We start from the raw sequence: 13,942 nt of genomic DNA on the forward strand, positions 1-13,942 counted from the left end.
TTCCTGGATTTCTTTCTTCAGTGTTGTGTAGTTTTCTGAATACAGATCTTTTACCTCTTTGGTTAGGTTTATTCCTAGATATTTTATTTTTGTTTTTGCTATTTCAAATGGGATTTTTTTCCTTGATCTCTGCTTCTGCTGTTTAATTGTTGGTGTACAGAAATGCCTTTGATTTCTGGATATTGACTTTGTATCCCGCTGTTTTGCCAAATTCATTTATTAGGTCAAGCAGTTTTTTGGTATAGTCTATAGGATTTTCTCTGTATACTATCATGTCATCTGCAAACAGTGACAGTTTTGTTTCCTCCTTTCCTATTTGAATGCCTTTTATTTCTTTTTCTTGTCTGATTGCTGTGGCTAGAACTTCCAGTACTATATTGAACAGAAGTGGTGAAAGTGGACATCCTTGTCTTGTTCCTGATCTTAGTGGAAAAGATTTTAATTTTTGCCCATTGAGAATGATGTTGGCTGAAGGTCTATCATATATGGCCTTTATTATGTTGAGGAGTGCTCCCTCTATTCCCACTTTGCCGAGTGTTTTTATTCATGGATGGGTGCTGTACCTTATCAAATGCTTTTTCTGCATCAATTGATATGATCATATGGTTTTTGTCTTTGCTTTTGTTTATGTGATGTATTACATTTACTGACTTGCGAATATTGAACCATCCTTGCATCCCTGGAATGAATCCCACTTGGTCATGGTGTATGATCTTTTTCATGTATTGTTGGATGTGGTTTGCCAGTATTTTGTTGAGGATTTTAGAGTCAATGTTCATCAGTGATATTGGCCTGTAGTTTTCTTTCTTTCTTGTGTCTTTATTTGGTTTTGGAATTAGGATGATGTTGGCCTCATAAAAAGAGTTTGGGAGACTCCCATCTTTTTGGATTTTTTGGAATAATCTGTGAAGGATAGGGGTTAGCTCTTCCTTAAATGCTTTGTAGAATTCTCCTGTGAAACCATCTGGTCCAGGGCTGTTGTGTGTTGGGAGTTTTTTGATTACTGCTTCAATTTCTTTTGTTGTTATTGGTCTGTTCAGACTTTCTGCTTCTTTTTCATTGAGCTTTGGAAGATTATATTTTTCTAGAAAGTTGTCCATTTCATCCAGGTTTTCAAATTTCTTGGCATACAGCTCTTTGTAGTAATTTCTTACAATCCTTTGTATTTCTGTGGTATCTGTTGTAATCTTTCCTCTTTCATTTCTGATTGTGTTTATTTGGGTCTTCTCTCTTTTTTTCTTGATGAGTCTGCATAAAGGCTTGTCGATTTTGTTTATCTTTTCAAAGAACCAACTCTTGGATTCATTGATCCTTAGAATTGTGCTTTTAGTCTCTATGTCATTTAATTATGCTCTGATCTTGGTTATTTCCTTCCTTCTGCTTGCTCTGGGCTGCCTTTGTTGTTGTTCCTCGAGTTCTTGTAGACGTAGGGGTTAGGTTGTTTGTTTGGAATGTTTCTAACCTTTTTAGGTGGGCCTGTATCGCTATGAACTTCCCTCTCAGGACTGCCTTGGCTGTGTCCCATAAGTTTTGGGTTGTTGTGAGTTCATTTTCATTTGTTTCCAGAGACCTTTTGATTTCTTCCCTAATATCATTCTTGACCCATTCATTGTTTAATAGCATGCTATTTAATCTCCATGATTGTGAGTGTTTTTGGTTTTTTTCCTTTGGTTTGGTTTCTAGCTTCAGTCCCTTGTGGTCTGAGAAAATGCTTGGTATGATTTCAATTTTCTTGAATTTGTTGAGGCTTGTTTTGTGTCCTATCATGTGGTCTATCTTTGAGAATGTTCCATGTACATTTGAAAAGAATGTATATTTAGCTTCTTTTGGATGGAGGGCTGTGTATATATCAGTAAAGTACATTTCATCAAGGGTATTGTTCAATGCCACAATATCTTTGTTGATATTTTGGTTAGAAGATCTGTCCATTTTTGATAGTGGGGTGTTAAAATCCCCCACTATAATTGTGTTGCTGTCCATATCTTTCTTGAAGTCCTCTAAGATTTTCTTTATGTATTTGGGTGCTCCTATGTTGGGTGCATATATATTTACAATATTTATGTCTTCTTGATGGATTCTTCCCTTGAGTATTATGAAGTGACCTTCTGGGTCTCTCTTTATGGCCCTTTTTTGGAAGTCTGTTTTGTCTGATATGAGTATTGCTACCCCGGCTTTTTTTTCCTGTCCATTTGCTTGGAAGATTTGTTTCCAGCCCTTCACTTTCAGCCTGTGCAGGTCTTTTATCCTGAGGTGGGTCTCTTGTAGACAGCAGATATGTGGGTCATGTTTTCTTATCCATTCAGCTATTCTATGTCTTTTGATTGGAGCATGTAATCCATTTACGTTTAAGGTTATTATTGATAGGTACTTATTCATTGTCTTTTATGTACGTGTGTTCCTCTCTCTCTCTCTCTTTCTTCTCCTTAAAGCAGTCCTTTTAGAATCTCTTGCAGAGCTGGTTTTGGTGTAGGTGTATTCTTTTAGACTTCTTTTGTCTGGGAAGCTTCTTATTTGGCCCTCAATCTTGATCGAGAGCCTTGCTGGATATAGTAGCCTTGGTTGCAGACCTGTGGTTCTCATTACCTGGAGTATTTCTTGCCATTCTCTTCTGGCTTGAAGTGTTTCCATTGAGAAGTCAGCTGTTAGCCTTATTGGGGCTCCCTTGTATGTTACTTCCTTTTTCTCCCTTGCTGCCTTTAAGATTCTCTTTGTCTTGAAATTTTGTCATTTTAATTATGATGTGCCTTGGGGTGGGTCTCTTTGGGTTCCTCTTGATTGGGATTCTCTGTGTTTCCTGGATTTGTGTGACTTTTTCTCTCGTCAAATTAGGGAAGTTCTCCTTCATTACTTGTTCAACTCGTTTTTCGATCCCTTGCTCTTCTTCTTCTCCTTCTGGTATCCCTATTATACGGACATTATTACATTTCATATTGTCTTGCATTTCTCTTAATCCCTCTTCATTCTTTCTGAGCCTCTTTTCCTTTTCTTGCTCTTTCTGGATGCTGTTTTTTACTCTGTCCTCCAGCTCGCTAATCTGATCTTCTGCTTCATCAGTCCTGCTTTTCATTCCTTCTACTGTGTTCTTCAGTTCAGAAATTGTATTCTTCATTTCCTCTTGACCTTTGTTGAGAGTTTCTATTTCCTTTTTTCATGTTTATATAGTTTGCAGTGAGATTGATGTAGTTTCCCTCTAATTTCTGAAAGCTCATTGTGAGTTCATTGAACTTCCTGGTAATCATTGTTTTGAACTCACTATCTGTAAGTAGAATTGCCTGTATTTCATTTAGCATTTTTCCTGAGGCTTCCTCGTTTCCCTTCAATTGTGGGTTGTTTCTTTGTTTTCTCATTGTTCGTGGGTTTCTTCTTTTTTCTTCTTGTTTGTTAATTTGAACTGTTCTGATTCCCTGTAATTATGGTGTGAACGTCTGTGGTAGAATATTTGTGTGTTTCAGTGGTGCAATATTCTTCGTGTATCCTGGTGTTCACAGCTTCCCCCTACTCTTTTTTGGGATCAGTTGGAGGAGTAAGGCAAAATGGTTTAAAACAGCAAGACAGTATACTATGATATTTACTTTAGCAGCCAGTAGAGAAGAGATGGGTTATCCTTTGGCTCCTTATAGTGTTAACTGTGATCCTCCACCCCAGTATCCATGTTTTAGAAAGGATGGAAAGAAGGTAAGACTCTTACTGGGGCCAAGAGGATTGTTAGTTGGATCTAGAAAGCTGTGAGGCTGTGGGAGGTCAGCTTCTAAGGTAGGGTTGGACTAAAGATTAGTATATAGGAGTAGTGAGTAAAAGAATAGAGACAACCCCCACAATAGTATAGTTCAGAAAATTGCAAAGTGGGCTGAGATCAGGTAGGGGTATTGAGAAGCATTTACAATTGTATAGACTAGGTCTTACTAGCAATAATAGTAAAGTGACAGTCTTGTGGCAGAATCGATGAGGTCTAGATAACAAGAATAAAGAGTATAGAACCTTGAGAGGTGTATTAATGGAACACAAATGAAGGATAGTAACGTATCAACACCTTGTGACTGAGATACCAGGGGGAACCTATCAAATGACAGTATAACCAGCCAAGCAAAGAAGATTATACAGAAAGAAAAAGAATACCAAAATATTATTAAAATAAAAAAATGTCGGAAAAGTGAGAAAAAGATAATACAAATTTACAGTAACTTGCAAGATTAAAAAAAAAGGAAAGAAAAGCAGAAGATGTAGTGCAGGAGAGATAAATTTGGAGTGGAAAGAATAATATTAGGTTGAATGGAAGAGAAACATAAGGGATTGCGAGATAAAAATAATAAGAATTGAAAAAAAAGTGACATAAAACACAAGATAAAATCAATCAACCAACAACAGCCAGAAAAACCAAACAAAACCAAACAAAACCAAAACAAACAAACAAACAAACAAACAAAAACCTCTTGTTGGTTTCTAACTGGTCAGACCAGTTTTTCTGATCTTGCTAGCTTCAGCTGGCTGAGGGGCCTTTGAAATGCTTCTCTCTCTCACAACCAGATCTCAGCAAGTCTGTCAGGTACCCTGGGTGCTACCAAACACACTGGCGCGTGAGAGCCAGTCTTCCCGACAACGGTGCGCGAGCCCAGCCATTTCCAGCTCCGTGTTCCCCTCTATACCGCACTCCAACCGGGTGTTGGCACCTTTTCGGCTCCCCCAGTCAGGCTGGCTGGAAATCTCTGAGCCACCACTGCAGGAACGCACCCAGCACCACGTCCCTCCTGGGATCGCAGGGCGCGATTCCGGCCTCCCTATGGGGCATGAGCCGAGCAAGGCCGGCTTGTACTCTCCACCGATCTGTACTTCCACGGGGCTAGAGATGCCCCTGGTCCTGTCGGCTAGAGGCTCTCACTTCTCCCCAGTCTCTGGGTGGGTGTTCATATTCCCTGGGCGATTTTTTCTCAGTCCAACTAACCAATCTGTTCCTTCTAGCAACCCATTCTCCCCTGGAGTTGCTCACCCCCGTATTCGGGGGAGGGAGGGAGCAGCGACTTCCCTCTCCTGGGAGCCCTGGGGCAGACCCCGGAGCACCGGTCGGGCCTGGGGTCTGCGCATCCACAGACCCCGCGCTGATCCCTGGGCCCCTTTTGTCCTGTATCAGACTCCTTACCGTCTGGTTTTCCAGTGAGTGCAATAATTTCTGATGTCCTGCTTTCAAAAGTGATTCGGCAACCCAGCCCACTTGCTCTGCCTCTCCACCGATCCGCGCGTTTCCCCCCTCTTCACAGAAGCCGAGAAAAACGCTGCCTAGAGTAAAGCTGCTATCTTCCCTCTCCCCCATGTTTGTTTTTTTAATTGATGAGAGAGAGAGGTCAATTTGTTGTTCCATGTATTTATGTATTCAGTAGTTGATTCTTGTATGTACCCTGACCAGGGATCAAACCCACAACCTTGGCCTTTTGGGACAACACTCTAACCAATTTAGCTACCCAGTTACCCAGCCAGGCTCCTAGGTAGTAGTTCTCAAACTGTGGTCAGTAGGACCAGTGACATCAACATTACCTGGGAACTTATTAGAAATGCAACTTCTTGGCCCCACCCAGACCTATGGAATTAGAAACTCTGGGTGGTAGGCCCAGCAGTCTTGGTGATAATAAGTCCTCTAGGGAATTCTGATACTGCTAAACTGAGAGAAGCACTGCTAGATAATTCCACTGGTATTCTTCAACTTAGTAATACCATTTTAGTTTCCTTCATAGCACTTACCATAATTTTTATTTTTAACATTTCTTCTAATGACATTTTATCATTCTTATGATTGATTTTGATAGATGGTTACCTTTCTGAGATACAGAAGGAAGGCAACACTTATGGAAGGCCATAACTTTTAACCTAGTATAGGTGCCATCTAGTTGGTACCAATGTGGATACTTTAAACTTAAAGAATCCTCAGTAATAAATCCATATCTTGTATAAAGTGAAAGACACATCTTTATAATGAGGTAAACCTTAAATTTACTTCTATTTTATTTGTTGCTCTTTTAAAAAGAGCACTTACTGTTTTTCATTTACTTCAAGATGTTCTTTGCAAAGTACGTGTTTTCTTTTACATTTTTTATTGTTTATGCTGTAACAGTTGTTCCAACTTTTTCTCCCTTTCCCCACCTCCACCCAGCCCCACCCTTCTCCCTCTCTAAGTCAATCCCCATATTGTTGTCCCTGTCCAGGGGTTGTACAGAAATATTGTTTGGTTAATCCCTTTACCATCTTTCATCCCATCCTTCCTTTCCCATCCAGCAGCTGTTAGTCTGTTTTTAAAACATTGAAGGATCTGTAATGTGTCTTTGCTTGTGTCAGAAGACTATCAGATTAGGGAATTTTCTAATTTCTTTGCATTAATGGAGATTAATTTCTAGTAGCATTGTATTTATCTCTGCAAAGAAGCATGACACTTTTATTTTTTTATTTTTAATTGTTGTTCAAGTACATTTGTCTCCATTTTTACCCCATCATGCCCCCAGCATGCCACTTTTAGAAAAATGTAATTGAACTATAGTTTTAAATGAATCTGTATATAAAATAAAAGCAATTCCCCATAACTGTGCATATAGCTCTCACATTTTTATTTTATTGGGTATCATAAATGTACATTTTGAATGTTTATATGAAATGCCTCTGTAAGTCATGCAGAATTTTCTTTTTCTGAAGGACAGTGAAATGGGGTTGAAATATATTCAAGGTCACAATATATTTAACTTAAGTGAATTTAGAACAAAATTATTATTAGTGTTCCTTGGAATGGATTATGACCAAATTTATCTTAATTTCTTGACATTGTTTTGTCCCCTCTTCATTTTCATACAAGTAAGGGTCCTCTGGATTTATATTACTGGTCAATTGGAATTTCATTTGTTTGTAGTTAGGGACAAAGACTGATGGTCTAGAAACTGGGTTTTGATTTGCTTGCTGCTGTGAAACAGCAGAGTGCCTGGAGGTATCCACTTATTAATAGTTATGAGTGGTGGTATCATTGTTACTATATTTAAACACCCATGTTGGCAGGGATCTGCTGAAGTCTGAATGTAACATAGTTAATTATGTCACTGTCCCTGCCCAGGGCAACTGCTACTGAAAGGACATACTCATAGGTTGAGGAAGATGGCAGATGTGGTGGTTTGGAGCTAAATGGAAATGTTACTTCATTGCTGACTCACAAAAAGTGGTTTAGGATGTTGGCTCTGTTTTCTAAAGAGCATCTAGCAGTTTTCATCTTGTATATTAACTTTCCACATGTTTTTCTATTATAATTTTATGCTTATTATTATATTTCTTTTTAGTTTTCGTCACTGGAGAAAAAGCCAATTCAGTACTAAAACGCTACCCAAGAGCAAATGGACTTTTTGAAGAAATAAGACAGGGCAACATTGAACGTGAATGCAAAGAAGAAGTCTGCACATTCGAAGAAGCAAGAGAAGCTTTTGAAAATAATGAAAAAACTGTAAGTATACTGAGCATTTTTAAATTTTTTCACATATTTACCTACTTTTTTAAAAAAATTGTTATTCTATTACATTTGTCCCAATTTTTCCCCTTTTGTCTTCCTCTGCCCAGTCCATCCCCACCACAGTCAATCCCACACTGTTGTCATGTCCATGGGTCATTCACATTTGTCCTTTTACTAGTCCCTTCCCCTTCTTTCCACCATTATCACTCTCTTCCATCCCCTCTGGCCACTGTCTGTCTGTTCCATGTTTCCATGCCTCTGGTTCTATTTTGCTCATTTATTTATTTTGTCCATTAGATTCCTCTTATAGGTCAGATCATATGGTATTTGTCTTTCACCAACTGGCTTATTTCATTTAGCATAATAGTCTCCAGTTCCATCTATGCTGTTGCAAGAGGTAGGAGCTCCTTCTTTCTTTCTGCTGCATAGAATTCCACTGTGTAAATGTACCACAGTTTTGTGATCCACTCATTTTCTGATTGGCACTTATGCTGTTTCCAGCACTTGGCTATTGTAAATAGCGCTGCTGTGAACATAGGGGTGCAGAAGTTCTTTTGAATTGGTGATTCGGGATTCTTAGGGTATATTCCCAGCAAAACTTACACCATACACCAGAATAAACTCAAAATGGATAAAAGTTTAACTATAAGTCGTAATACCATAAAAGTCCTAGAGGAAAACATAGGCAGGAAAATCTCAGATATTCTACACAGCAGTATTTTTGCTGATATGTCCTCTAGAGCAAGGGACATAAAGGAAAGAATAAACAAATGGAACTACATCAAATTAAATAACTTCTTCAGAGCTAAAGAAAACATCAGCAAAATAAAAAGGGAACCAACTGTATGGGAGAACATATTTGTCAATGATACCTCGGACAACCGTTTGTTCTCCAAAATATATAAAGAACTCATCTGACTCAACTCCAGAAAGACAAACAACCCAGTTAAAAATTGGGCAAAGGACCTGAACAGACACTTCTCCAAGGAGGACAAACAGAGGGCCCAGAGACATATGAAAGGATTTTCAGCATCACTAGCCAGTAGAGAGATGCAAATTAAAACCACAATGAGATACGACCTCACACAGGTCAGAATGGCCAACATAAACAAATGAACAAACAGGTGTTTGAGAGGATGTGGAGAAAAGGGAATCCTAGTGCACTGTTGGTGGGAATACAGACTGGTGCAGCCACTGTGGAAAACAGTATGGAATTTCCTCCGAAAACTAAAAATAGAACTGTCCCAGATTTACCTACCTTTTAGATGTATGTTTGAAATCTGTATTCACAAATGGTGTACATTGCTAGCAATTAAAAATTTCCCTTGTGAAGAACTCTGAAAGTGGCATCTAACTAAAAATAACTGTGTGGGTAGGAAGGTTAGATTCATGTCCCTATATGTTGATCTGTCTTGCAGGTCCCCTTTCCATAGGATCCTGCTGAACTGAGACTTGTCATCTTAGCAAGGGGAAGCATTTATTTCACAGGAAGCTTTGTTCAGGGAAAGTGATAGATAACATCATTCCCTTACTCTGCCTAATCAGAGAGAAAGTATGAAGTAAGCTAATAGATGCTGACACTACTTTAAAACATTTTATGTCTCCTACAAAGAAAAGACATACCTGAACTCCTCTTCCTACTCTTCCACCTCTTCCTACTCAGAGGTGAGAATATTCCTCTTCACCTCTCTTTACTCTAGTCCGCATGCTATTTAAGGAGAGCAGGGATGGGAAAGCACACACCAAAGGTATAATTTCTATAGAACTGCTCTGCAGCTGTAAGTTACATTAACAGGTATCCATTATGTGAAGATCCATTCCTATGCACCATGTAAATAACACTAGATGCTAAACAAGGGATGTCACATGTGGTAGGGGGCCATCAGATTTTATTACAGAAATAATATTTTATTGCAGAAGTTTTAAAGAAAGGGGGCTTGATCTCTTAATTGATAAAGAAGGACCCAGGAGTAAGAGGAAAGAGTTCTAGGTTTGAGAGCTCAAGGTTTTGTACATTTCTTAGGTTGGTTCTTAAGTATTGCTCTGTTGTTATTGTAAATGGGATGTTCTTTTCCATGATATATTCTAACCGGTTACTTTTTGTGTAAGCTATTGATTTTTTAAAAATCTTATTGAATTATAATTGACATACCATCAACCATATATATTTCATGTACACAGTTTGGTAAGTTTTGACACTATATATATAGTTAGTTCCTTCCTTAATAGCCACACTCCCTTTCCCCCACCCACTATCCCTAACCTCTGATAATCACTAATCTGTTAACTCACCTCTATAATTCTGCCATTGTGGAATGTTATATAAATGGAATCATATATCCCATCCCCCACCTCCCATCTCTGGCAGCCACTCTTGATTATTTTCTAATTGGCTTATTTTCTTTCATTATTGAGTTTTGAGAGTTCTTTATATGCAAATCCATTGTCAGACATGTGTTTTGCAAGCTGTTGGTTTTGTGTTAATTGTATATCTTACTACCTTAGTGACCTCTTTCATTGTTGAGTTAGTTTTATCATTGACTCTCAAGGTGAAAAATATTTTCAATGCTTACCTCTCTGGCCTTTATGCATCTCAATGCTTCTATGTACCCCTTCTTGCCTGCAGAGACTGGGTGCTGCATTTCAGCAGTTTTTGAAACTACTCCTTCAGCAATTGCTCAGGCAGTTCTCTGCACTCTCCAGCATCATCTTTTCCTCTCTATAGACTCATTTTCATTACCCTCATACCTTTTAGGAAAAAAAACTCTTCACCACACCTTGCTCCAGCAACCACCTCATTTCTTGATACTCTGCTCTTTCTCTACTCATTCCCCGGTGAGTTTTCTTACTCTCAGAGCTTGAAATGCTAATAACCCCCAAATTTATTTATATCCTGGAGAACTACCATGAACTGCAGAGCTGTATGACTGACTACTAAGCATTTACTCTTTGAACTGAATATGGTTCTCAAACTAAACATAGACAGATTTGGGTCCCTTTCCCCAGAATCTGCTCCTACCACAGCCTGATCTCAATAAGTGGCAACTGTCCATCCATCTCTTTGCTAAGCCCTAAATCTTGTTGTCTTCCCTGACTCTTCCCTTTTTTGTATCCCATACCCCACCTGCCAATAGTGTTAATTCTAACATGAAAATATATTTAGAAACTGGCTACTTCTCAGTCTCCCTACTTGTTAACACTTTAGAAGCCACCATCTTTCATTTGTTCTACCCTAAGTGGCAACCTTTGCCCCTTCTGTGAATTCTTTTTCTTTCCAGTACTTAGCACCATCTGACATCTATCTGTTTGTTGTATCTGTTCATTGTTGCTCTCCCCCCAGAACTGTTCACTCTATGACAGCATCATTTCTTGTCTGTTTTGTTCATAGCTATGGTATTTAGTATATGAAACAGTGCTGGCACATAATAGGAATTAGTAAATATTTGATGAAGCAATGAAGGAATGATCAAATGGATTGGCCTATCACAAAGTACATGCAATTCATTAGAAGAAGTAATTTAAAACTTGTTCTCAAGTTAGCTGATGTGGAGTTAATTTAGTTTTTTTATTATTTGTTTCTTCTGTTATTTGTGGTTTAAACCCTGTCATCTGAGTGTGCTTTATGCCATTGAATCCATACCATTGACAATAAGGTACGCCCAAGGGCTTTTAGTCTCCTAAGTGTAAAAGAAGTGGCATTCTGATCCTTAATCTACTTCAAAACAACTAGTTCAGAATAGTGTTTGCTATACATTAAAAAGGATCTTGTTCTGTGTTAAGCATTGAACCATGAAGTTTCACCTTTGAAGTTCATGCTTGGTTAATCCAAGCAATGAAGAAAATGATTGGCTTTTGGGATTTTCTTTCAACTCTTAAGACTACTTATTTACTTTTCTTTGGTTTACTGAAATTTATCACACAGAGATGTACTCATACATATGTATGTTCATCATCCCTAAATCTGGACTGTGTGAATTTAGAAGTCTGCATTCAATATAATGTGTTGGAGTTTTTTGGTAAACTTTTATCTAATTTGGAACAAAAGTCTAATTATGTTATACAGCGGGAGAAAATGTATTGTACTTTGCAGTTCTCATTTTTACCTTGTAGAAATTTGGTCAGCTTTCAGACATCTGCTGAGTGCCTACTATGTAGCACACACAGGACATACAACAATAAATAAGCTGACACTTGCCTGCAATAGTTGAGATCTGGTAGGGACAGCAGACATACACACAAAGGCTTATATAAGCCATAGTTAGCAGAATGCCTTGGCAAAATCCTCTGCTTTGAGAATCGGGTGGACTTGATTTGGTGTCTTAGCTCTGCCACCTACTGACTACTGTATTGTTTGTGAAACTTTTCACCTTTCTGGGCCTCAATTTCTGCATCTTTTTAAAGGGAGAAATTATAACCTACAGCATTTGGTTTGGGCTGTGCACTTAGCTTAGTGCCTGAAGCAGAAAAAGTCTTCAATACATATATTTTGTTCTAGTTTTTAGGTGCTGAACTAGAGCCACTTTATTTTGGAATTTTTTTTTTTATTTCTACCATTGTTTTCTCTCTTCTCTCTCTATGGGTCCATGAGGATTCTTTGCATTTGGGAGCTTTTACTCTTGAACTAACATGAAGAAAACAGCATAATGTTTAGAAACAATTTCAGAATTTTCCTTTACAAATTATTTCTACTTTATTTGTGCTTGCCTCCCCAAAATGGCTGTCCTCAAAATTTAGAGGGCATAAAAATCAGTTTGCTGCTTATCAAAACTTTGTAGTCCCATTCAGTGCCCAGATCTGGGTTTCTAATACCATTCCACAATAAAAGAAACTGAAAGTCTTGGGGGAAATGGCTGATTCTAGACCTGGGACAAGAAGAATACAGGATGAAATAGAGTATATTGTAGTACCAGAAAGGAAGGAAGTGCTCAAAGAAATGAAGAATGGTCAATGGCCAAAGCTGGATTTGAGTATTGAGTATAATATTTGAGTATTGGATTATAATATTTATGAATATAAATTTGAGTATTGGATTATAATATTATAGTGTTGGATTATAACCCAAAGCATACAATAAGTACAGGAGCCCCTAATAATATGAATGAATGAATGAATGAATGAATGAAGAGAAGAGACAATTCTACAGTAAATAAGCATTCTAAATTATGTATGTAAATTTTCCTCTCCTCAGGAGGCACAGCTTAATTTTCTGTTTCTTATGAGTGAAGCTTGGATTTAATGATCTTCTGAAGAATAGAGCACAGGTGGCAAACACAAGGCCCACAGGCCAAATCTGTCCCTCCACCTTGTTTTATCCGGCCCAGCACCTTGTTTATACCCAGTGGCAGCGCTAAGCTCCTTGCCCCTAGTTAAGGAGTAGTTACATTTATACAGTCCTAAAAGTATATTCAGCCCTTTGAAGACCACTGCGAGGCTGATGTGGGCCCCAGTGAAAATGAGTTTGATACCCCTGGAATAGAAATTATTGTCTCCCACTTATAGAAAGTGGGAGACAATAATTTTACAGTGGAGAAAACTGGCAAACACTGCCTTGACTAGGTGATTAAGGTTGGTATCATCACTGATAAGTCATATATAGCATGTAATAAGAAGGTAGTTAACTTCTGTGGCAATTTTTCCCCCAAACCCCATAGCATGATCTCAGGGGGATCATGAGAAAATTACCAGAGACATCCAAATTGAGAGACATTCTACAAAATACTTGACTCCGCAAAACTGTCCAGGCCATGAAAAGAAGAAAAGACTAAGAAACTGTCATAGACCAGAGGAGACTGAAGAGACATGATGATTAATCCCCATAAATGCAATAGGGATTGGATTCTGGAACAAAAGGTCATTAGTGGGAAAACTAGTGACATCTGTTGTTAATAGCAATGGACCACTATTGGTTCATTAATTATAACAAATGCACCATCCCAGTGTAAGATGCTAACATTAAAAGATACTGGATGAGGGGAACAGGGGAATGCTCTGTAGTATCTTTGCAATTTTGCTATAAATCTAAATTTATAGATTTATAAATTTATAGAAAAGTTTATTTTAAAAAATGCACATTCCAGGGTCCATAGATCTCTATGGAGCCAGGGAACCTGCTTTGTTGATGAGTCTTGGAGATTTTAATGTAGGTAATCAGCAGGTAACATTTTGTTACATTGTAAAGCAAGTGGTTTAACTAAAACTGCTTCATTAGAATACTCAAAAAGCTTTGCAGTAGGTGCTATTTCTGGGGTTATGGATGACTTTCCTGTCTCAGTGCATCATCCCTAGTCTTTACCTTATTCCCTTTGCACTCAATTCTCTACTCCACCCCAAGCTGTTGCATTTTAGAAACTGAATTAATAATATCCAAGCATTTTAGATCTAGTCCTGAGATTTCCTTTTTAGATAATACCTCTCATTCCAAAGTGTCGCCATTTAAATTTGTTTATTGTGGAAATTGTTGAAAGAGATATGCAG

The 13,942-nt window shown here is 38.2% G+C and overlaps 1 protein-coding gene across 2 annotated transcripts in view; it reads left to right on the forward strand.

Annotated features, from left to right (window-relative positions):
• The window catches only part of PRRG1 (proline rich and Gla domain 1), a 91,741-nt gene that overhangs the window by 55,834 nt on the left and 21,965 nt on the right, over window positions 1-13,942 (forward strand). For both annotated transcript variants that reach the window (XM_045860648.1, XM_045860649.1), the window contains exon 3: window positions 7,302-7,462. In XM_045860648.1, coding sequence (XP_045716604.1) covers window positions 7,302-7,462 — 161 coding nt within the window. The remainder of the gene's footprint in view (window positions 1-7,301; window positions 7,463-13,942) is intronic.

The sequence above is a fragment of the Phyllostomus hastatus genome, unplaced genomic scaffold (genome assembly GCF_019186645.2).
Source record: "Phyllostomus hastatus isolate PE091 unplaced genomic scaffold, TTU_PhHast_1.1 phas_scaffold_200, whole genome shotgun sequence".
Lineage (NCBI taxonomy): Eukaryota > Metazoa > Chordata > Mammalia > Chiroptera > Phyllostomidae > Phyllostomus > Phyllostomus hastatus.